This window comes from Penicillium solitum (genome assembly GCF_028829755.1).
Source record: "Penicillium solitum strain IBT 25940 chromosome Unknown utg000008l_segment0_segment0, whole genome shotgun sequence".
Classification (NCBI taxonomy): Eukaryota; Fungi; Ascomycota; class Eurotiomycetes; order Eurotiales; family Aspergillaceae; genus Penicillium; species Penicillium solitum.
The window spans coordinates 4,278,776-4,302,421 of NW_027072127.1; the positions used below are offsets into that span (position 1 = coordinate 4,278,776).

The window sequence follows — 23,646 nt, forward strand, 5'->3', positions numbered from 1 at the left end:
AGATGCATAGTTCATATACTTCATAGCTTGACCTGGTGTCAATTGGGGAGGCCAGAGAGGAGGTGGCCGAACAGTAGAAGAACATTGGTACAGTGATGAGATATTATGAGATATGATGATATACAAGAAAATTACTAGCTGAATCCGACTTGACACCGAAGAGTCAGGGATCAAAACCCGCCCCTCAGCTCCGCAAGCACGGCCTTTTGTCTCTGACCAGACATCTTCTCAAATCGATCAACACTCATGACAAAAGTGCCCCGACCAGCAGTCAGACTGCGCAAATGCTTGAGATACCCAACCATCTCCTTAAGCGGCACCTTTGCGATAATTGTGCGCGGCCGAGTGGCAGCAACAGGGATCTCCACGCCGACAGAAGGCGTCTCGAACGGGTCCGGCGGCGCGTAAACACGGCTGTGATCAATGGGCGGTAGCGCCTCTTCCTCAAGTGCGGATGCAGACGCATCCGTGCCTGACAGCGGTACCTCCTCGTCGAGTGAGATGATGTGTCCACCCCGGGAGGATGAAATGTCGTGCACAACGGAGCCGAGACTCGCCTCGTCGATGCTAATAATCACATTCATCACCGGCTCCATCATTACTGTCCCCGCGCCAAACTGCACATCCTGCAGCGCGGCAGCGGTGGCTTGGCGTGCAGCAGATGAGAGGGCTGAGGTGGTTGTTTCGTTGCCGAAGAGGTCGGCGGCCGGGTCGATATTTAGTGTGACGCGGGTATTATGCATTGGGAAGGTGAATTGAGGGCCGCGGGCGAGTGCCGCCACGGCTCCGTTTTGCAGCGCTGTGCGGAACGCGACGAGGTCCATACCCGGTGGGAGGAATGGGCTGGTTTCTTCTTCGCTACGGGAGGAGCGGTCAACTTGGAGACCGGGGGCGCGGACGATTATCTGGTTGCCGTCGTAGGTTTCAGCGAGGAGTGTGTCTTGGTCTACCTCTGGGGACTCAAGGTCTTCGTCAAGTGGTTCTGCGACTGCTGTACAGCCTGCTTTACCCTTTCGCCCGGCGATCTCCTTGTCGAAGATCTTGGTTATTGGGCTAGAGGTGCCGAGTGCGGATTCTCGGTAGCCGATCTCGATGTGGCCCATTGTGGCCTTGGCTTTGAGATCGTTGATGAGTCGGTCACGGGCAATTTCGAGATGCAGCTCGCCCATGCCGCTTAGAAGCGTCTGGCCTGATTCTTCGTCTATATTGACGTGAAGACTGGGGTCTTCACGGAGGAGGAGTGCGAGGGATTCTTTCATGCGCTTCTCTTCGCTTAGACTGTGCGGTTCAACGCTGGTGAAGAATACCGGCGGTGGAACAGCAATTGGTCGGAGTTGGAGACTGGTAAGTGGCTCTGGGGGGGTGGCTTTGTTCCCTGCGTAGGACACGAGGGTATCACCTGTTCGGGTTTGTTTGAGCCCGACTACGACTCCGATGTGTCCGGCAGGGATCGAGTCCACTTCCACGGCATCGTTGGCGTACATCTTTAGCAGACGCGGGGCGCGCTCGGAGAGCTGTAGGTTTGTGTTGAAGAGAAGGCTGTTGCGATCTAAGGAGCCGGAATATACCCGTACGTAGACTAGAACTCCGCGTTTTGCGTCGTTGACCACTTTGAATGCCAGTGCACAGCTTTGAAGCTTGCTGATAGCATCTTTTGAGCTGGTCTGCAAGGCCAAATTCTTTTTCTTTGGTTGTTTCCCTTTAGATGGCGCAGATGGCGCGGATGCCTTCTCGCTCTGCTCCACAATTAAGTCCCCTGACAGTAGGTCCCGAAGACCTCCTTTGACACCGCCAATGCTCACTTCTGGGTCGGGGGCTTCGGGTGGACTGGGGAGAAGGTTCACGATAGAATCCAGCAATGGCTGAACCCCCATGTTCCGGAAACTAGCACCTGCAAATAGAGGGACAATCCGACTCGTCTGGTCCAACACGCACCGGCGCAAGCTCTCGATGATATCGGCCGGCGAGACCGCGAGATGATCTTCTTCACATTCAAAGAATTTCTCAACAATATCCTCGTCGTGTTCACTAAGCAGCTCGATCAAGGCAATTCGTGCCCGCCGCAGCTCTGCGGCTAGGGCCGGCTCCTCTGCCTCTAATTGCTTAAGGTCGGCCACTTTCACGGTGCGGCCATCCTCGCCTTCCTTCCAACGTAGGCCCTGGAGATGAATTGCATCTGCTACCCCGATAAAGGGCCCGTTGCCTCCATCGAACCACGGTATCTGGCAGACTGCTGGATAGACACCCAAGCGAGTGCTGACTTCTCGCACTGTTCTACCAAATGCGGCTCCGTCACGATCTAGCTTATTCACATAAATGACTCGAGGAATGCGATATGTGCTTGCCTGGTTCCAAACCTTCTCTGTCTGCGCTTCAACACCGGCAACACCATCCAATATGCAGACGGCGCCGTCGAGGATGCGCAGAGACCGCATGACTTCGAATGTAAAGTCTGCGTGGCCAGGGGTATCAATCAAATTGATAGTATGGGGGTAGGCAGACCGCGGAGTGGGCTCACTCTCCGCTCCGGCCTGGGGGCCTGACGCTCCAGTTACCTCTCCAGGAGGCCAATGGAAGGTAATAGCGGCTGACTGGATAGTGATACCGCGTGCGCGCTCGGCGGGAAGGAAATCGGTCACTGTTGAGCCTTCGTCCACATCACCAATGCGCCGGGTGAAGCCACTGTAGAATAACATGCGCTCTGTAGTGGTAGTCTTGCCTGCATCGATGTGGGCGATAATGCCGATGTTCCGGGTCCGGTCCAGAGCTTCATCATGGCATGCAGATGTCGTGGAAAAGCGTTGAAGCTGCCTGTAATTGGACCGAAGACCTTTGAGGGAGGAGCATGTATTTTTGCATGTAATATTGCTCGGAGTCTTATATAGATTGGAGCTCATACAGCGCACCCCGGGGGGAAAGCGCAACAACGGAGCCACGACCATTCCAAGGGGAAGCGCTCATGTAATATGGGATGAAAGGATGCAATATTATGTTGAAATTGGCATTGAGCTGTATGTTAATTGTTATTGATACTGTGGAAGATCAAGCTCTAGAGCAAAGAAAATCGGACCGCAAAGCGGACTGGTGATCGCGAGGCTTGGCGCACGCATTCCTCCATACGTAACTAACTCCGACAACTACCTCTCTTCAACTACCCAGATCGTTTTGCTCATACCCTTGCTGTTTGTTTGCTCTCTTTGTTATGCCAATTTAACGAGTCTCAGATATTCTCTCGGTTTGAAGCTGCACGAGGTATGTCTTTGAGTGCCTTGAAGCTAGCTGGTCGTTGCTGTGGGGGTCTGATCTTCCGCTGTTTAATACTGACGCCTACCATGACCAGCCACTCCCCCTTGTCAGCGAATATACTCCTTACATCAACATTCGACCAAGATGGACTATTCTACCATCTCTACCGACCCAGATCTTCCCACTGATGCCTCACCCTGGGGCTCACCGCGTGCTGAGCGAGGCACATTCCCCACTTCCAACAATGACATCCCGTCCTCCCCTTTACCCGGCCAGGAGCAATCAGCGGATGCTAGCAGGGACCACAATGGGGAACCCCAATCTCCAGACCTCTCTGCGCAACTGCAGAGCGCACAATTAGGAGACCCGGACTATCCCGAGCATCCCCCATTCGGTGTGCACCAATCTTCAATCGCCCACCAACAGCAATTTGCTACCCCCGCACAATATCAGACCGGAGCACGACAAGACTCACGGCCCCCAGCCCCCGTCTATAAGATCCAAGCAAAAATCACTGGTCTGGAGAGGACGGGAAAGAAAGACCCAATCCTGCGTTTCGACGTCCACGTAGGTCTGCCCCTTCGACTGTGTTCCGATTATGCCGTAGCTAATTCCTGCTTGCTTTGAAACTAGACCAATATCCCCAAGTTCCGCACGACCCAGTACCGTGATGTGCGTCGGACCCATTCCGAATTTGTGAAGCTCGCCGACCACCTAGTCTCCGCCAACCCGGAAGCTCTAGTCCCCGCCGTGCCATCGCCAGTGACACCAGCCGGTGCAGGTACCGAAGAGGATGAGATTCGCATCAAATCAGCAATCCAGAGATGGCTCAATGTTGTGCTGAGCAATGAGGTCCTCATCCAAGACGACGAGGTTGTGCTATTCGTGGAGAGCGACTTTGGCTATAGCCCCGTACTGCGGATGAAGCAGCCGGCAACCGGCGTGCGACGGAAGATGTTGAAGCAGTTCGCGCCGCCTCCAGATGACACACCTGAGTTGCAAGCTGCTCGTCCAACTGCAAAGATGTTCTACTTGGGATCAATGGATACAAGCCACAAGGTCGACCGAGTTGTCAAGGCCCGTCGTGGTATGTTATTGCAGTCTCACACTGCTTTCGTTACATATTGTTCCCCTTGGATCTAACTGTTTTAGGGCTTGGATTGGCTGAAGCCGATTTCGGCGTGAAGCTTGGTCAGATGAGCGTGCAGGAGACTCATCCCGGCTTGGGCGCCGCTTACCGTAAACTTGGCAAGATTGTTCAAACCGTTGGCGACTATCACGCTGTTCAGGCCACCGCCGAGGCTACCACGCTCGGCGAACCGTTGAGTTACCACTCTTCAGACGCCTTCATTGTGAAGGAAACCCTGACCAACCGCCATATTCTCCTGCGTGAGCTACTCCAGGCCCAGCAGAGTGCGCGGAGCAAACGCGCTGCGGCAGACCGCTTGAAGGTTGGCTCATCAGTGCGTCCGGATAAGGTAGATGAAGCGATCAACGCCCTTGAGGAGGCTCAGAACCATGAAGATTACTTGACCAAGCGGACCCAACGTGTCACGTCAAACCTTCTCCAGGAGAAGCGCCGCTGGTTTGACCGGACCACCCAGGATCTTCTATCTAGCCTGCGTGAGTACACTCTCCGCCAGATCGAAGCCGAGCGTCGTACTCTGGCCACCTTAGAGAGTGTTCGACCCGACATCCGTGCCATTGACGCCTCCGGTGGTCTGAGCCGGCTGGGTCGCGAATCCCACCCGCCGACGCGCCGGCCAAACATGGCTTCTAGTCAGGGTCCCAAAGGTGACTCATGGAGCGGTGTTCCTCGCCGCAATGACAATATTGGTCGCAGCATGAGTGGCAGCTTTACTGCCCCCTCGCTCCCCGATGACGACGATGAGGCGAGTGGCCAGGGCTCTGGTAAAGGGCGCAATCGAGCTTCTAGTCAGGTTGGGTCGATCGCGGAGGAAGACGATGACCGTCTTGATGCACGCAATGCAGCCAGCCGACTGGCCACTAGCACGTTCTGATCGTATTTTAGGACGCATCGAGTCTGTACATGTAGCCCCGGCACGATTTGTGATTCCCCTTTGTTCCTCTTATAACCTTTTCGTGTCCTGCTGTTATGTTATCTAAGCCTATGAACAATCAGTATCTCTTCTTCTGGCGAATTCAATGGTTTTTAATGGATCATGGTTGCAATTGTTTTATGACTGTTCAAAATGCCATGGTGAGTATCTATTCCCTGCACCAACATGAGGCCCCTCGAATGCTATCAAGTCACACCAAATGCTACAACATGTTATAATCCCCCCATTTATCCCACCTCTTTGCCCCATCCCCCTCGGGTAATTCAAACCAAGACGCTTTCTCACTAAGAAAGATATGATGGCTTGGCAGTGGGATATGTGTTTCCCCCTCATCGAGTGTCCCCGCAGCGATTGCGATCCCCTTCGGATCACCATGCTGGAGCATGCCTAGAGTCGAACCACATTGAGGACAGAAGGTACGCGTAGCACCGTTGGTTACGCGCCGCTCTGTGGGGTTGACGTGCCATCGGATATCGTCAGTCGCGAAAAATGCCCAGGATTGATAGGGTGCGCCGGCTTGTTTGCGGCAGGTTGTGCAGTGGCAATTGACCAGGCAGGTTGGGGGAGTGGAGGCCGTGTAACTGATATAATGGCAAGCGCAGCTACCCGAGGCCATTGTCGATATTGTTGGATTGACCAGAAGGTTGGAAATTGTGTGATTGGGATGCGGTATGAAAATGACTGCTCTGACATCATGTGGGGTAGCTCTGCAGCTATATATCTACGAAAATGGACATGATAGACGTGTCACTTAATCATTAGCCAGGCTGATTTAGAATTTGTACGACGATTGGAAATACATATACATATACGTAGTCCCCTCATCATCCCCCACTTGGTCCTCGGGACAAATTTCTTGATTTCAAAGCAATTCAACCTCCGTTTTAAAGTTCATACTTCATACTTCATACTTCATACTTCCAGCTTCTTGTCTTCACTTTTCTGGGCAATATCTTCTCCCTCATTCTTTCAACATGGCCCCTAAGGTTTTCCTGTAAGTTATTTCGGTGTAAACCAAACCATCAGATCTGATAAATTCCTACAGGACTGGTGTAACTGGCTACATCGGCGGTGATGGTCTATTTGCCATTGCTAGCAGCCATCCTGACTGGCAATTCTCGGCCCTAGTCCGTAGCGAGGAAAAGTCCACCCAGGTCACCAGCAAATACCCGCAGATTCGGACTGTGATTGGTGATCTAGACTCGTCCGAGCTGATCGAAGAGGAAGTCAAGAATGCAGACATTGTCTTCCGTATGGTTATTTAGGCTCATGTATCAGAATGTCACGTCACTAATGACCTATACACACAGACTTTGCCGATTGCGATCATGTTGCGGCAGCCCAGGCCATTGCAAAGGGCGCTCAGCACCATACTCCCGAGCGTCCATTGTGGCTGATTCATACCTCCGGCACGGGTATCTTGACAGTCGAGGACCAGCGCGCTGGCACATACGGCATTGAGCGTCCTAAGGAGTACAACGACTGGGAGGGCGTCAGTGAGCTGGTCAACCTTCCATCAGACGCCTTCCACCGTAACGTGGATGAGATTATCCTCGCAGCTGGTCAGCAGAACCCAGCCAGTGTGAAGGTCGCAGTTGTATGCCCACCTACCATCTACGGTCCTGGCCGTGGCCCTGGTAACACGAAGAGTATTCAAGCCTACTTGCTCAGCGCTGCAGTGCTGAAGCGCAAGCATGGCTTCCTGGTTGGAAAAGGCGAGAACGTCTGGCACCAGGTCCACGTCCAGGATCTGAGCAATGTCTACTTGGCTCTGGGTGAGGCAGCCTCGGTAGGAGGTGGCAAGGCTACCTGGAATAGCGAGGGTTACTACCTCGCCGAGAATGGATCCTTTGTATGGGGGGATATTCAGCGCGCAGTTGCGAAGTCTGCTTTTGATAAAAAGCTTATTGCTTCTCCTGATGTTGAGTCTCTGGATGGTGCTCAGACGACTGAGCTACTTCCTGCTGGAATTTATGCCTGGGGCTCTAACTCCCGCGGTAACTCAATCCGTGCGCGTAAACTATTTGGTTGGGCGCCCCAGAAGCCTAAGCTGATTGATCTTATTCCTGAGATTGTTGAGGGGGAGGCTAAAGCTCTTGGCTTACTGTGAAACTCAGGCCATTTGTTAATTTATGAGAACACACTTTATGATATGAACTTATTAAAGCGCACATGATTTGGGGCTTTTGACTCGGAGGATAGTTACATGTAGGTACGTAGTAAGTTAGTTACATCGTAGTCACCTATTGTTTTGGTGTGTTCTAAATGTGTGAATGCATGTATAGTGTTTGTAGAACTTTTGAATACAATCTCTTACTATTTTTAGGTTCTTCAATAACATTCAATGACTTAGCTCCCCAATCAATAGCGAGAACAATAGAAATTACAATTGATTGAGTCAGTAAATGAGAGTGAATAGGTGAATATATCATTGACACCTCAGGCACCCATTAGCATATTGGGTCCAACCGAGCTTTGACCATCAGCATCTTCTATCTTCACCTTGCACGCCTTTAGCTACTGCGCCGCTTATTTTCAACGAACGATACTTGCTGGTATGTTTGCTATGCGCGTCATTTACCTTCTTTCTTTACTCCCCTTAATTTGCTACGGGCGCTCACATTCATTGTTTCGGCTTCCTACAGAAACGACTGCATGAGTTGCAACCTTTCAGCGTCTCGTTTCACCGTGATAACCCCTCGCGTCTAACCAGGCTACCTATCATGGCGCCTGGGTATGGGCATGGTGGCAAGCGGAAACGCATTGATCGCTCATGGTCCGGCGAGTCAGGGAGCAATGACCTGCGACCTTCACCCCATCGCCCTGGGACCCTCAACATGGCACATCACCCTACCAACCCCGGACACCAATCCCCCACTCCCCGAGACCAAAACGACACGCGTGACAGATCTCGCCGACAATCGCATCGCAGCCGGGCAGGTTCCCGCCGTGAATCCCACGATGGTCAGAATTTTTCAAATTCGCAGCACCGAGAACCAAACGCCATGTCTCCTCCCGCAGTAAATCAGCCCAGGGAGCCTGCCGAGCCCGTACCGCATAATGGCGACTCGGCCACTTCGAGACCTACCCCTTCCCCCGCGCCGAATACTCCTGTTTCACAGCCTCAACCTAACCCGCCGTCTCGAGCTGGCTCAGAGACTATCACCCGCCCTCCCTCTCTCCCGCCCCCACCTTATGACTACGAATATGTGACCGACAATGCTGTTGAGGAATGGGCTTCAGCGGGCAAGCAAAAGGTAGTTGAAGAAGGGACCGCGGCTCGCCTGCAACAGGATCTGGCTCGGCTTGCATCTGTATACCAGGAACTTATTCGCTCCGCGATCTACGGTCGACTGTCACCATCGAATGCAGGAAACGCTGTCAAAGAGATCATCGGCGAAGAATCTGTGTCCCAGGATGTGGATATGGAGGGCGACAGTGGAAAGCATTCGACCCAGGGAATCGACCCGCGCTCCTTGTTCCTCGATACGCTTTCTATCGTGACTGACGCTGATACCTCGAACGCAGCTCTTAAACCACTTGTATTCGCGACAGGTATTGATCCTTCTTTGATGCGCCTTCAGCTTGAAACCCCGTTGTTGCAGGCCTTGGGGTTGGTTCGCGAAACCTTTGCGCGAATGGGAATTCGCAAGCAGACCAACCTGCTCTACCGACAGTCCAATTACAATCTTCTCCGGGAAGAATCCGAGGGATACTCGAAACTCATCACCGAACTATTCACCACAAGCAACAATGAGCCCCCATCGAGCGAAGTGGTTGAGGATACATTTGAAAGAGTTAAGGCTATGATTGGCGCATTCGACATGGATGTCGGCCGTGTGCTCGACGTCACGCTGGATGTGTTTGCTGCGGTTCTTGTCAAGCAATACCGTTTCTTCGTCAAGCTTCTGCGAGTCAGCTCCTGGTGGCCGAAGGAAGACACCTTCTACAGCCTAGAGCAAGGCCGTCGCCACACTGGCATTCCGAACTGGGCACTTCCTGGATCAACTGGGTGGGTCACAACCGACGAGGAGCGATCAACTACTATGCGCGCGAACGAGAAGCGCGATAGTCAATTCTGGGATCGAGTGAGGGAAATCGGACTTCAAGCCTTCTTCGAGATCGGCCGCAAACCAATCTCAGAGGAGGAAAGGCAACGAAGTCTCTCAGAAACCAGTGGTTCGTCCTTTGAAGAAGATGCCACACGATCATGGCTTGAAGAGACTGGCACTCTACCCCCGAAGGGCAACCGGGTTGCAGCACAGCTGCTTGGTTTCAAGTTGCGATTCTATTCTTCTTCAGCTCGAACCAAAGCCGATGTTCTCCCTGATAACCTCATCTACCTTGCCGCACTGCTCATTAAAGTTGGCTTTATCTCTCTGCGTGACCTTTATGCTCACCTCTGGCGATCTGATGACACCATGGAGATTTTGAAGACCGAAAAGATGGCAGAGAAAGCCGAAAGAGTGAAGGCTGCCCGACCCGGTGGCGGAATCAACGCTTTGATGATGGCCGGCGCTTTGTCGGACGACACAGTTCCTCCTTCGCGCTTGCGCGACGAGCCGCGAGTGGCGACCCCTGGTAAAGACCAAGAATCCGACAAAGGCACACCCAAAACGGAAAACGAGTTGCCGGACCCATCAGACCAGAAAGTTCTGCTTCTCAAGAGTCTCCTCGCCATTGGCGCCATCCCCGAATCCCTTTTCATCATCAGCAAGTTCCCCTGGTTGATGGAGGCTTACCCTGAGCTACCCGAGTTCATCCACCGCATACTCCATCACTCTTTGAACAAGGTTTACATCCAGTTCCGTCCATTGCCATCTACCGGCGACTTTCCCGGAGCTCAATACATGGTGACCTCCGATCAGAACAGTGCGAAAGGCCAGATTGGTCTTACGCCCCCACCTGCGAGACGAGTTCTGCGATGGGCTCAACTGGATAAAGAAGACACCAATGATGGCACCGACTATCGATTCTACTGGGATGACTGGGCCGATAACATCCCCATTTGTCAGTCTGTCGACGATGTTTTTGCCCTTTGCTCATCTTTCCTCAATCTCTCTGGTCACAAGATTGGACAAGATGCGAGCCTCTTGGCGAAGCTTGTACGCATTGGAAAGGGAAGCTTGCTCCAAGACGACTCCGAAGAGAACAGAACACGTTGGCGCGATCTTTGCAAGCGTCTTCTTCTACCCGCTGTCAGCCTAACAAAAGCAAATCCTGGTGTGGTCAATGAAGTTTTTGATCTCGTCAGCTTCTTCCCCCGAGATGTGCGATACAACATGTACGCAGAGTGGTACTCGGGACAGACATCCCGGCTGCCAGACATTAAGGAGGCCTTCGACCAAGCGAGGGCGGAGACCAAGGACACCCTCAAGCGACTCAGCAAGACAAACATCCGACCCATGGCCCGCGCATTGGCCAAGATTGCTTACGCCAATCCTGGAATTGTCATTAATGTCGCGATGAGCCAAATTGAGTCGTATGAAAACCTCATCGAAGTTGTGGTTGAATGCGCACGCTATTTCACTTACCTTGGTTATGACATCCTATCTTGGTCTCTCATCAATTCGCTTGGTCAGAAAGGACGAAGTCGAGTCCAGGAAGGTGGACTGCTGACTAGTCGATGGTTGAACGCCCTCTCCACATTCGCCGGCCGAACTTACAAACGGTACTCGGTGATGGACCCTACTCCTGTCCTCCAGTATGTGGTGGAGCAGCTGCGACACAACAATTCGACCGATCTCATTGTGCTAGAGCAACTGATCAGCTCAATGGCTGGTATCATCTCAGACAACGACTTCAATGACGCCCAAGTCCAGGCCATGGCCGGTGGTGATGTTCTCCAATCTCAGACCATCTTGCAACTACTGGATAAGCGTCACGAGTCCAAGACTACCTCCAAACGGTTGGTCAAGTCGTTGACTCACACCAGACTCGCCGGTCAGCTGTTGGTGGCTATTGCCCAAGAGCGACTGACTTGCGTTTACAATGAAACTTCCTCGGAGCTCAAATTGCTCGGCAATATTTTTGACGAGATCCACCGAATTCTCACCCAATACCTTGATTTACTTCGCAGCAATCTCTCGGTTGATGATTTTGATTCCTTTGTTCCAGACTTTTCGTCTCTCATCACGGAGTTTGGAATTCAGCCCGAAATCGCCTTCTGGATCCGTCGGACCAGCATCGGTCGAAAAATCAATGACATTGAAGATTCAAAACAAGAGAAAGAACGTTCAGCCTCTGCACCAAAGTCGAACGGCGACAACAAGATGGACACTGCCGAGGACGAAGCAGCACCTCCGAAGTCCGAGGAGACTCCGGCAGACAGTGCCATGGATGTCGATAAGGACGAAACAGGAATTACGGTTCCGGATGAAGGACCCGATGCTATTCTTGTTCCTGCGGTCAATGCCGAACCATTGGCAGCAAACCCCGTCATGCAAGAGTTGATTAACGATGTCAAAACTGCTCTTCCTGCCGAAACATGGGAGACCGTTGGAGCCCATTTCTATGCAACTTTCTGGCAGCTTTCCCTTTATGATGTTCATATCCCGCAGAAATCTTACGAGGATGAAATCGACAAACTCAAGCGGCGAGTCATCTCTATCAACAATGACCGATCTGATATTAGCGTGGCAGGCACAACACGAAAGGAGAACCTGAAGCGTCAGCTTACCCAGCTACAGGAGCGCATTCTTGATGAGAATAAGAATCATCTCAAAGCATATGGGAACACACGCGCTCGGTTACAGAAAGAGAAAGACAAGTGGTTTGCCGATATGCGCCTCAAGCATGACGCTCTCAACGTTTCTCTATTGGAGCAATGCTTCATTCCTAGGCTTCTTTTGTCCCCTCTTGATGCATTTTTCTCCTTCAAGGTGTTGAAGTTCCTACACAGCGCTGGGACCCCTAATTTCCGGACCGTTGGTCTCCTTGACCAGCTTTTCCGCGAGCAGAGACTCACTGCTCTCATCTTCTTATGCACATCCAAAGAAGCGGACAATCTTGGTCGTTTCTTGAATGAGGTTTTGCGTGATCTTACTAGATGGCATGCCGACAAGGCAGTTTACGAGAAAGAAGCATTCGGCGCTAAGAGAGACCTTCCTGGCTTCGCGAAAAGTGTCGATTCCCAAGGTGTGCCAACAATGTTTTTGGAGTTCGAAGACTTCCGGCGCCTATTGTACAAGTGGCACCGCTTGTTTTCCAGCGCGCTGAAGAGCTGTCTCGGCAGTGGCGAATACATGCACATTCGAAACGCAATCAGTGTGCTCAAGGCTGTTGTGAAACATTTCCCTGCTGTGAACTGGATTGGTCGCGACATCTTGAACTGCGTTGATCACCTGAGCAAGAACGACGAGAGAGACGATGTGAAGATTCCTGCCGCGTCTTTGATCGGTGACCTCAACCGGCGCGAGAAGAAGTGGATGCTGCCACAGGCTTTCTATTTTGTGGCAGCTCAGCCTGGTTCTCACGCATCCGCCGATCCAGCTGCAAAGCCCGGGACTCCGAAATCTGCTACAACACCCTTGAATGCATCAGCCCCAGAGTTCAACCCCACTGGATCTTCAATGTAAGTGACGACCTTGACCATTTCGACTTGCTCACAATGACTAACATTTCTATCACTAGCTCCGATGGTATTGTCAAACAGGAACAGCCTAGCAAGGCTGAAGTCGAGGATGGTGAAATTGAGGATGCGAAAATGACCGATGTTGGTACAGGGAAGGGTGGTGAAGCCAAGCCGACTAGAACACCCTCTCAGGCCGGATCTACCACGCCTTCCGTGGTCACTGCGGACACCAGCCAAGACGCCACATCCGGTGAACATCCCCCTGTGCGATCTCGGCCACATTCCCGTGCCCCTCCTTCATCCCGTCAGCCTGATATTCCCAAAAGACCTGATATTCGCCAACAAGTTCATCCTCCCGTTCGTCCCCCGCCGCGACACAGCGATGGAAGACTGCCTCCGCGCCCTGAGGGATTGGATGATCGACGAGAGAGACATCCCGACTTTGGACCTCGCGGTCGTCATGGTGGCCCTGATCATAATCGCTCCTTTGATGGTTCTCTAGGCGATGTTAGAGGACGTCTCAACGAGCATCTCAACGAACGTGATCGCGATTTCCCCATGAGACCTCCAGCCGATGATCTTATGCGTGGACCACCCCGCGATGCTCGTTCTACGCGCGAGAATGGTTGGCCTATGGATAGGCCTGGCCGCATGCGTGGACCCGGACCCAATGATTCGTTCCATGGCCGCGATCCCTCTGTGCGGGGAGAGCTGATGCCTGATCACATGGACCGCCCAGTCGACATTCCTCGACGTGGAGATCAATCCAGACCAGAGAAAGATGATCGGAGGCCCTATCCGCCACGCCCTTTATCGCCGCCCAGACCTGCCGACCTGCCGAACCGCCCCGAACGATTCCCTCCACCCGATGATCGCAGACCTGCAGGATTCCCTCCATCCACCCGTATTGATGATCTTCCCAGGGGCCCTCGCACGGATCGACAAGCTGATCCGAGGGACACTGCACCAGGCCCTGATATGACTCATGGTCGGCTTCGGCAGCCGGAACCTCCATCTGAGATTCCCGCTGGCCCTCGCAGACGGGGTGGACGCAACGCTCCTGGACAAGCCCCTCCAATGCTCAGCTCCAGCAATGCTACTTTACCCGCTCCGGAACGCCAGACACCCACAGGCCCTGCCCGACAAAGCGGGCGTGGGGCACCCGAGCAACCCGCTCCTCCGGCACAACCTGCGGGCGCGACCACTGCCCCGGGGATTCACCCAGACCGCCTTAGGAATCTTGTCAATGAACCTACAGCCCCCGCCGCTGCTCCCTCGGGCCCTCGCGGATTAGGCCCGCAACAGCCACCCCGAGGACCCTCTGCACAGTCTATCCAGTCTGGACCGCCTGGACAGGGCTTCGGTGGGGAGCGTGGCCGCGGCGATAAACGTTTTGCAGGCCTCAACAATGTGCTCCAGCAGTCTGGTGGTGGCGGCGGTGGTGGTGATCGGGGCGGGAACACTCCTCCTGTTCGCGGAAGAGGCGCCAACCGTCCACCAAACAATATGGAGGCACCACCGTCTCAGCCTGCAAACCGACCCCCTATGGGCCCTGCAGGACCCCAAGAAGATCTATCCCGCAACCGACCCAGCGGTGGCCGAGGTGGCGACTTAATTGATGATGCCGTTCCCGAGACGGGTCGCTCTGGACCAACAGGCGGTCGCAGCCGTGAAACAGATCCTGCTCGCGAGAAAGAGCCCGAGCGCCGTGATGGCAGCAGCAGTGGTCGCAATCGACGCGATGGCCGTCGAAATGATCGCGAACGTAGCCGTCGAAGCGATGTAGGAGGTGGAAGCCGCGATGAAAAGGGCACTGGTGAGCCCCGTGAGACCTTGCGCCGGGTTCAGAGCTCACGCGAAGAGCTGCGACGTCGAGACCGACGTGACCGCCCGGATGGACCATCGGAAATGACTGGACCAACCCCTGGTACCAATGAGACTCATGATACTGAAGGCCGTTTGCGACCCCCGTCCTCCATGGATGCACCGCCACCACCCCCTCCACCTCCACCTCCCCCCATGCCGGAAGGTAACGAGCGTCGTTTCAATTCTGGTGACCGGGGTAGCCGGTCCGACAATCGGGACCGCGAGCGTGAGCGTCGTGGCGATCGACGTGACCGGGATCACCAGCGCGAGGGTGGCAGCGGCTCTGGAGGCTCTGGGCACCGTAAGCGTGGTCGACAGGGTCCTGACGACAACACTGATGGTGGACGCGGCATGAGAATGGGAAATGATAACAAGCGTCCTCGTCGAGGAGCGTAATTTTCCTCATTCACCATGATACCCTATTGAAAGGAATGATGGAGCTTTGCTTTTGCTTTTGTTTTCCTTTTCATATTTTCTTTGCTACGAACCTCAAGTTCCCCCTACACTGGACTGTCTACTGTTTCCTATCTTGTCTTTGCATTTTGCCTGGTGTTTGGGGACAAAACCACTTCACTTCTTTACATGTACTTTTTTTTTTTTCTTTCTTCTTTTCTTCTAAATGAACGTAACAGAAATGCAATATTCAAGGATCTTTGATAATTATTAATTCCTTTCTATCCTTGGAAGTACGTACTTCCTACTTCGTGCTCCGTATATCTCCGTTACTCGCCAGGGACCGCGGGCCGACCTCCGACGTCTCTGCCCCGCCTTACCCTGTCGGCTAAACTTCGGTGTCGCAATCACCTCCGTGGCCCATTGAGAGAGCAAGTGGATTATTTATTGCATATCTTGAGATATTATTTGTTTAACCAACTCAACATCTCATGTAGCCGTCGTCATTGGACATCAATCCACAGCTTCCCCGCCTACACGGGTTGATTTTATAATCTGACACTTCATATATTAGAAAAGACCTGACTTCTCCAGCCCAGGGTATAAAAGGATTCATTCTATTCTTTCTTTCTTTTTTCATATACCGACTGTATCACTTGTCTATTTTTGTGAAACAATCTAAATCTCAATATTGAATAGCCTTCACTCTTGTCTCAGAGCAATTGAGCAAGAGCACAAGCAATTGATATACACCAAAAAGAGAAAAGAGAACTTTCATTACACCATGGCTCGGATTGACGTTGAGAAAACCATCGAGGAGCTCACCCTCGGCGAGAAGGTAGCCCTCACAGCCGGTAAACCCAATATCCATTTTCCAAATATACAACATCCCAAAAAAACTAACCTCATCCCTACTAGGCCATGACTTCTGGCACACAGAATCAATCCCACGACTAAACATCCCTGCACTACGCATGTCCGATGGCCCAAATGGCGTCCGTGGCACTCGCTTCTTCAACGGTATCCCGGCAGCATGTTTCCCCTGCGCAACAGCGCTGGGCGCAACCTGGGATACCGAGCTGCTATCCGAAGTCGGCGCATTGATGGGCGAAGAAGCGATCGCAAAGGGCACACACATCGTGCTAGGTCCAACGATTAACACCCAGCGCTCGCCGCTAGGCGGACGTGGCTTCGAGTCCTTCTCGGAGGATGGTACGCTCTCCGGTACGCTGGCTGGTCACTTCTGCAAGGCAATGCAGGATAAGGGTGTTGCTGCTACGCTTAAGCATTTTGTCTGCAATGACCAGGAGCATGAGAGATTGGCGGTTAATAGTATTCTGACTAACCGTGCGCTGCGGGAGATTTACTTGATGCCGTTTCAGTTGGCTATGCGCATTTGTCGCTCGCAGTGTGTTATGACTGCTTATAATAAGGTTAATGGGACTCATGTTAGTGAGAACAAGGCTATTATCGATGATATCTTGCGCAAGGAGTGGGGGTGGGAAGGTCTTGTTATGAGTGACTGGTGAGTATCGGATTCATTCTGCTAACTTTGTGTTTATTTGGAGGCTTATGTTTGATTTCTATTTGTAGGTTTGGTACCTACAGTACCTCTGATGCCATCATCGCCGGTCTCGATATCGAGATGCCTGGTAAAACTCGCTGGCGTGGTGATGCTCTTGCACACGCCGTCTCGTCAAACAAGGTGGCTCAATACCAGCTCGATGAGCGCGTGCGCAATATTCTCAACCTGGTGAACTGGGTTGAACCCCTGGGTATTCCCGAGGGAGCACCGGAGAAGGCTCTCAACCGGCCTGAAGACCAGGCTCTGATGCGCCGCGCTGCTGCCGAGTCTGTCGTGCTTATGAAGAACGAGGATGATATTCTTCCCCTTAAGAAAGACGGTTCTATACTGGTCATTGGGCCCAACGCTAAAATTGCTGCGTACTGTGGTGGTGGTTCGGCCTCCCTGGCTGCATACTACACTGTCACTCCATTCGACGGCGTCTCTGCCAAGACCAAGGGAGAAGTCAAGTACAGCCAGGGCGTGTACTCCCACAAGGATCTGCCACTGTTGGGTCCAAAGCTGAAAACCACAGACGGCAAGCCCGGCTTCACATTCAAGGTCTACAATGAACACCCCAACTCTGGCGAGGACCGACAGGTCGTGGACGAGTTGCATCTACTCGAATCCTCCGGATTCCTCATGGACTACGTCAACCCTAAGATCAAGTCCATGACCTACTACGTCGATATGGAAGGAACCTTCACACCGGAGGAGAGCGGAGTCTACGACTTCGGCGTGACAGTCGTCGGCACAGGCCAACTCCTCATCGACGGCGAAGTCGTCGTCGACAACACCAAGAACCAAAAACAAGGCTCCGCCTTCTTTGGCACAGCCACCATCGAAGAAATCGGCACCAAAGAACTCAAAGCCGGACAGACATACAATATTCTCTTCCAATTCGGCAGCGCACCAACCTCAGACCTCGACACCCGCGGAATTGTCGCCTTCGGCCCAGGCGGCTTCCGTTTCGGCGCAAGTCGACAAGTCAGCCAAGAAGAACTCATCTCCAACGCAGTCGAGCAAGCCAAAACCGCCGACCAAGTCGTCATCTTCGCCGGTCTGACCATGGAATGGGAGACCGAGGGCCACGACCGCGAACACATGGATCTACCCCCGGGCAGCGACGAACTGATCACCCGCGTGCTCGAGGTAAACCCGGACGCAGTTGTCGTGATCCAATCCGGAACACCGGTCACAATGCCCTGGGCAGACAAAACCAAAGCCCTCGTGCAGGCCTGGTTCGGCGGAAACGAGTGCGGAAACGGTATCGCGGACGTCCTGTACGGCGACGTCAACCCCTCCGCCAAGCTTCCAATCACATTCCCCCGTCGTCTGCAGGATAACCCCTCATACCTGAACTTCCGATCCGAGCGCGGCCGCGTCCTCTATGGCGAGGATATCTACGTTGGATACCGGTACTTCGAGAAAAGCGATGTGGCGCCGGGCTTCGCTTTCGGGTATGGTCTGTCATACACGAGTTTCGCGCGCTCGGATCTGCGTATTGAGACTGTTCCCGAACAGAACAAGTATACTGAGTCTGGTGAACCTGTTACTGCGTCGGTGACTGTCTCCAATACGGGATCTGTGGCTGGTGCTGAGGTCGTGCAGCTTTGGATCGTGCCTCCCAAGACTGATGTCAGTCGTCCTGTGCGTGAGCTGAAGGCTTTCCAGAAGGTTTTCTTGCAGCCTGGGGAGAGTAAGACTGTGCAGTTGGTTGTTGAGAAGAAGTTGGCTACGAGCTGGTGGGATGAGGAGCGGGAGCAGTGGATCTCGGAGAAGGGGTCGTATCAAGTTCTTGTTACGGGTACTGGGGCTGAAGAGTTGCGTGGCGAGTTTGAAGTTAGCAAGACGAGGTTCTGGCTTGGTCTGTAGGGCTGTGATTCTTTATATAGGACCATGTCTCACGATTGATGTTATTTTTATCTGTGGATGGGGTAGGTTGGCTTGGCATCTCGGTATACGGGATTTTTTTGATCCAACATGGTTTTGGTATTCCGAATGGAAATTTTTAATTTTTATTGTGAACTCCATATAATTGTATTTTGGTGAAGTAGACATGGTGTTTTAACTGTGTGGTGTGTCTTACATCCCAGGCCAGGCTGTGGACCTGCGATAAAAAAGTAGCTGACATGAAGTTCGCAAAATAAAATAACAAAAACAATAATGAAAACATATGAATGTCCGCAGAAACCACGTAGTAGATATGATAAATGGTAAAAGAACAGGAAAAGTAAAAGGGTATATACATCGAGCATAACAGACATCTATAACTAGCCAAAGATACGAATACGCCCAAGGTAAAAGGAATCGAGGCCACTGCTCATCTCCCCATATCCCCTGTAATGCATATCCAAACGCCCAACCCCACCAGCTCCAATCAGTAAATTCCATTCTCATTGTCATTCTCCTTCCTCGTCCCCAGCCCAGTCAACCTCCTCAACAAAAGCGAAGCCTTCTTGCGCCGGTTATTTTTAACCGGCACACCGGCCATATCAACAGAGGTAACACGCTCTTGGTGCTTGTACTCATCCCCCAAACAAGAAGCCGAGTGAGACATCCCGCGGCTGGACCCAGCAAACGTTTGGTACGGGTATCCGCCAGGCGACTTTTCCTCATTCGTCGATGCACTACCCAATCTCGAGTTACGTGTTTCGGGTCTCGACATTGTCCCACTTCTAGTGCCCAGCGATGAAGGTAGTGAGACTTCGCTGTAAATACTCGGGTTCCGATGATCCCGGAAGAACTTCGTCGGCCATTCACGGGAGTTGTCCCCTATTGTTTGGCTGCAGGCACTGTAGAAGCGGGCCACTGGCTTTGGCTTTTTGGCTTGGATTGCTGTCGGCTTTTCTTCGTCGGTGGGGCGTGGGATGTCTCTGCTAGCCTGAATCCAGGTCCTGCCCGCTCCGCCGAGAGATGGTGCTTCTTGTGGGGAGATGGCTGGTGAGGATGTGTCAGGTATATTGGCATTCGCATTCGTATTCGTGTCACTTTCGTTGAGCGAGCTGACTGGGCTATCGGGCGTCGTTGGCTTGGATGGCCACTCGCTGTTGAGTTGCGGGGGACTGTATGGGAATGGAACCGGGCTTGACGAGTAGGATCGCTCCCGTTGGTTATCTTCTTCGATCGTCGTCGCTAGACTCTGACTTCGGGTGCGGGATTCTGATGATGGACTGTGTGGTGGTGAAGCGGAGGGTTGTTTGTTATAGAACCGTGCTGAGCTGTTTGTGCGCGATACGCTGTTGCCGTATGATCTGGCTGGTTGGCTGGGAGAATTGAAACTCATACCAACGCCAGAATCATGTCTCTTCGTGCCTTCTGTTTCGAGTCTGATTGGTTTGGGTGCTGACAGAAGAATGACGTTCTGTGTCAAAGATGAAGGAGCTACATCGACACTGGGCTGACCAGCGGGATTTTGTCCATCTGTCGAAAGTGGTATGGCGCTCTGATAGGACAATCCGGGTGGGATGCCACGGTCAATGGTGTGAGATAGCATAGCACATGCATGCTTGATATCAGCTTCGAGGTCTTCTTCAATCTCTTGACGGTCAATGAACGGCGATACAGGGCGGAAGTAGCCCGGCTCATCTGTGAAACTGTAGCCCCTCAGAGGATCGGGGTCCCCGTTGTCCCCCGTTGGCTCGTCATGGGTGGGAGACTCGGGATTCGTGGCTGACCGGGGACGACTGGTTGATGAACGGGCTTCAATGGGCGAGACCTGTGTTGATTCCAGGCCACGCGCGGAGCTGCTTCTGGCGAAGGTCAGACGGTGGCGTATTTTGGTTGCTTTTTCTGAAAGCTTGCGCTCCATGTCGGAAACCGGTCTGTTCTCTGTTTATGCTCCGATGGTCTCACGAAGGAATCGAAAGATGAAAAAGATTAAAGAGATATTCTGAGGAAAGAGCGACAAACAAAGGAAATGGCGACTGATTCAAGTGGAGTCTGTTCCAACCGGTTCCAATGCACTTGCAGATCAAATGCTCCAATGCAGGGCAATTTCCTCAACTATGTGAAACTATGTGTGAATATCAGGGAAGGTTCAAAGAAGCGTTGTCGGCACAACTGTCTGGTATGCGGGGGAAGAAGAATGTAGAGGAATCTCTCATTAAAGACTGGGAAGTACGAGGATAATTAAATAATAAGAATGGATATTAAATAAAAAGGATAATTACTTGAAACAATACTAATTCATAGTGAATAGGGTAAAGATAGTGATGTTACTGGAGCTAGTCTGCATAAACAAAAAAAGACGATAGGGCCAACAGGGCTAGATCGGCATATCAAGTCCACTAAGGAGATAACCAACACCTCCCATATCCACTTAGAGGGTCTTCTGTTTCTGGTTTTCTTCTTTTTTTAATTTTTTTTCTACATTAGAATCAAAATTAGAATTTTAGGAAATCTAAGACATGAGTATCCAATCCTATTCGGCATTAAAATGGTATATGAAAAAGGGTCTAAGCGCCCACATATGTAATTAGACCCATGTACATTAGTGTGTTTGGTGACTCAAAATCCATTGGGAGCCTTTGGGGGGGGGCCTTTAGGCCTTTGGCGCCAACCTGGGAACATCTAGACAGGTCTTTGGATTGATAGCTATTATAAGGAAATAAAATACGGAGTAGTTATCTAGTATTCCCCAAGTAGCATACATGGATATCCCATCAACATAAGTACAGGATTTCAATAGCGCTGGACCTTCAAGCCTCACGCCACCTAATCTTGTTCCTGACCATTCAGCTCGGGCCAACTTATCTTTAACAGTCCTAAACCCTTTTTTGGTTTTCCCACTTTCAAATCCATGGGCTTGTTTCTTTCTTATTTTACTCAGTTGTGGGGACTTCAATTGGAGTATAAACTGGATTTACAACATACGGAGTACCAACCACCTAATGAAGTCTTCATGAATACACATATTATGTCCAGATATCCAGTTATCCAGATACCCAGATGTTATTTTTCTATTTTTCTATTTTTTTTTAATTTAAACGATGCGACATGCGTGTCGCAAAGATAACCAATGGCTATCAATACCGAATACGGACCCATCACCTCCGGCGGAGCGAGTATTACCCCCCGGAAGGAATTGACCCAGAGGGCGGGTCTGATGGAGAGCAGTTGGATGCTTCTTTGACAGTCTTCTCGGACAAGGACAAAAGGGCCAAGTGAGAGACGGGAGAGGCAGTTGGATGCTCATCTCCCTGACTGGCGGAACGGAAAAAAGAACGGCAACCTACTTCCCCTGATGCGCCATGACATCTATCCGGTCGCGGACCCCTCCACGGGATTCGGGACCCAGACTAGAGCATGGGATGGGCTGCAGAAAGAACTGCGCCTGACATTAACTGTGGGTGATTCCAACGCTTTACCAAGCGGTGATATCCTCCACCTCGGCCTCGCCGAAGGTGCTGCTCTTCGTCAGCTTAGTGACACTGGCCACAGCAGCGGCACCATCGGCGCTGGACTTGGCCATGATATCGGGCAGGACTTCATGGAAGAACTCGACAATGTGGCGGTTAACTTGCTCAAATTGAAGCAAGAACGCGTCGTGGCCTTCGGGACTATCGATGCGCTTGAGGCGAGAATCGGGGATGCCAGCGGCAACCTCTTGTTGCTCCGCAAAGGTGAACAGACCATCCGACTCGATGCCAAGGACTAAAGCCGGCTGCTGTACGCGTCCGAGGGCCTCGAGGACAGTATCGTCAGTATCGGCGCTGGCATTGCCGCGGCGGCGAGACACGTCGTGCGTATCGAGCTTGCGGGTCATGGCGATGTAGCAGTTGGCATCGAATCGCTTGACAAACTTATCACCCTGGTAACGAAGATACGACTGTGCAGAGAAGTAGGTCGGTGGACGAGGACGGCCGGATGCAGTCAGCTTGGGCTTTGTGTCGACTTCGGGGGCGAATGTCTTGGTGCCAGAGAATTGCGGATCCATGAACTGGACCTCGGCCTCGTTCACGGGAGCCGGTGATCCTTGTCTGCTCTCCGAGCGTGAAGTTGTTCCGCCACGGTGTCCGTCGTTGTGGATGGCCCAGTGCTCGTTCGGGGGAGTGGGGAGCTTCTCGGTGCCGTTGATGTTTCGCGGCTTGGTTGGATCCGGTACATTTCGACCGAACCGAGACTCGAAGGAGTTGCGGCTACGGTAAGTGAGGAGCGCCGACATGCGAGCTGCACCGAGGCCAGTGGAGGGCGGGTCGTTAAATGCATAGTAGCCATCGTCATACTTCGGGTCACTGTAGATGCTCTGCCGCTGTGCCTCGCCCCAGCTGATGCACCATGCGGAATGGCGTGCTGAAGTCGCAATTGGCACAATAGCTCGTACATAATCTTTGCCGAAAAATGCGTATTCCAAGGTGAGCATTCCACCCATGGATCCTCCGACCACCGCAGCGATCTGCTTCACACCGAGGTCATCCAGGACAAGTTTGTGGATATTGACATCATCACGGACAGTCGTCAAGGGGAACTCGGGTCCATAGTAGCCATTTTCAGGCTTACCATCCTTGTAGGTTACAGCACTTGCACTTCCGTACGGGCTACCCAAACTGTTCAGGCAGATCACGAAGAACCGAGAGACATCAAATGCTTGGCCAGGACCACCAAGAAGAGGACCCCACCAGTCAGCGACATCGGCACTGCCACTAAGAGCGTGACAAATCACCAGCACATTATCACCACTGGGGGCGAGTGTTCCACGCGTAGTGTATGCGACTGGGACATTGTAAAGGGTGACACCGGATTCGAGTTTGAACGAAGGGATGATCGCAATCGATTGATCCTCAATCAACTGAGCGTAAGGGTTCTCAGGTTGCGAATCGACTCTCTCTACGGGATTTAGTAGCCGTTCAGTAGGTAAGAATGGGGGAGATAGACTGACGGTATTGCGCAGCAGGGGCACTGCTAGTTTCAGCCATTGTGAA

The 23,646-nt window shown here is 52.4% G+C and overlaps 8 protein-coding genes across 8 annotated transcripts; 4 read left to right on the forward strand and 4 right to left on the reverse strand.

The window, feature by feature from the left end:
- Positions 1–170: 170 nt before the first annotated feature.
- N7455_010915 (mitochondrial elongation factor MEF2) lies at positions 171–2,897 on the reverse strand (the record flags this gene model as incomplete). The annotated part of the gene is made up of 1 exon (XM_040953131.2): positions 171–2,897. The coding sequence occupies one exon, from the start codon at positions 2,895–2,897 to the stop codon at positions 171–173; it is 2,727 nt and encodes a 908-aa protein (XP_040816666.2).
- Positions 2,898–3,390: 493 nt separating this feature from the next.
- Positions 3,391–5,267, forward strand: N7455_010916 (retromer subunit VPS17; the record flags this gene model as incomplete). The annotated part of the gene is made up of 3 exons (XM_040953012.2): positions 3,391–3,813; positions 3,880–4,333; positions 4,399–5,267. The coding sequence occupies 3 exons, from the start codon at positions 3,391–3,393 to the stop codon at positions 5,265–5,267; spliced, it is 1,746 nt and encodes a 581-aa protein (XP_040816618.2).
- A 262-nt stretch (positions 5,268–5,529) lies between these two features.
- N7455_010917 (GFA family protein) lies at positions 5,530–5,943 on the reverse strand (the record flags this gene model as incomplete). The annotated part of the gene is made up of 1 exon (XM_040953006.2): positions 5,530–5,943. One exon carries the CDS (start codon positions 5,941–5,943, stop codon positions 5,530–5,532), a length of 414 nt encoding a protein of 137 aa, XP_040816660.2.
- A 358-nt stretch (positions 5,944–6,301) lies between these two features.
- On the forward strand, positions 6,302–7,437 carry N7455_010918 (putative nucleoside-diphosphate-sugar epimerase; the record flags this gene model as incomplete). Its single annotated transcript, XM_040953174.2, has 3 exons — positions 6,302–6,321; positions 6,373–6,578; positions 6,638–7,437. 3 exons carry the CDS (start codon positions 6,302–6,304, stop codon positions 7,435–7,437), a joined length of 1,026 nt encoding a protein of 341 aa, XP_040816489.2.
- A 613-nt stretch (positions 7,438–8,050) lies between these two features.
- N7455_010919 (putative THO complex component (Rlr1)) lies at positions 8,051–15,162 on the forward strand (the record flags this gene model as incomplete). Its single annotated transcript, XM_040952882.2, has 2 exons — positions 8,051–12,900; positions 12,960–15,162. The coding sequence occupies 2 exons, from the start codon at positions 8,051–8,053 to the stop codon at positions 15,160–15,162; spliced, it is 7,053 nt and encodes a 2,350-aa protein (XP_040816412.2).
- Positions 15,163–15,943: 781 nt separating this feature from the next.
- On the forward strand, positions 15,944–18,598 carry N7455_010920 (beta-glucosidase; the record flags this gene model as incomplete). Its single annotated transcript, XM_040953052.2, has 3 exons — positions 15,944–16,013; positions 16,078–16,684; positions 16,753–18,598. 3 exons carry the CDS (start codon positions 15,944–15,946, stop codon positions 18,596–18,598), a joined length of 2,523 nt encoding a protein of 840 aa, XP_040816631.2.
- Positions 18,599–19,103: 505 nt separating this feature from the next.
- N7455_010921 (uncharacterized protein) lies at positions 19,104–20,534 on the reverse strand (the record flags this gene model as incomplete). The annotated part of the gene is made up of 1 exon (XM_040953029.2): positions 19,104–20,534. The coding sequence occupies one exon, from the start codon at positions 20,532–20,534 to the stop codon at positions 19,104–19,106; it is 1,431 nt and encodes a 476-aa protein (XP_040816401.2).
- Positions 20,535–22,088: 1,554 nt separating this feature from the next.
- On the reverse strand, positions 22,089–23,640 carry met2 (homoserine O-acetyltransferase; the record flags this gene model as incomplete). Its single annotated transcript, XM_040952901.2, has 2 exons — positions 22,089–23,551; positions 23,604–23,640. The coding sequence occupies 2 exons, from the start codon at positions 23,638–23,640 to the stop codon at positions 22,089–22,091; spliced, it is 1,500 nt and encodes a 499-aa protein (XP_040816382.1).
- Positions 23,641–23,646: the final 6 nt, after the last annotated feature.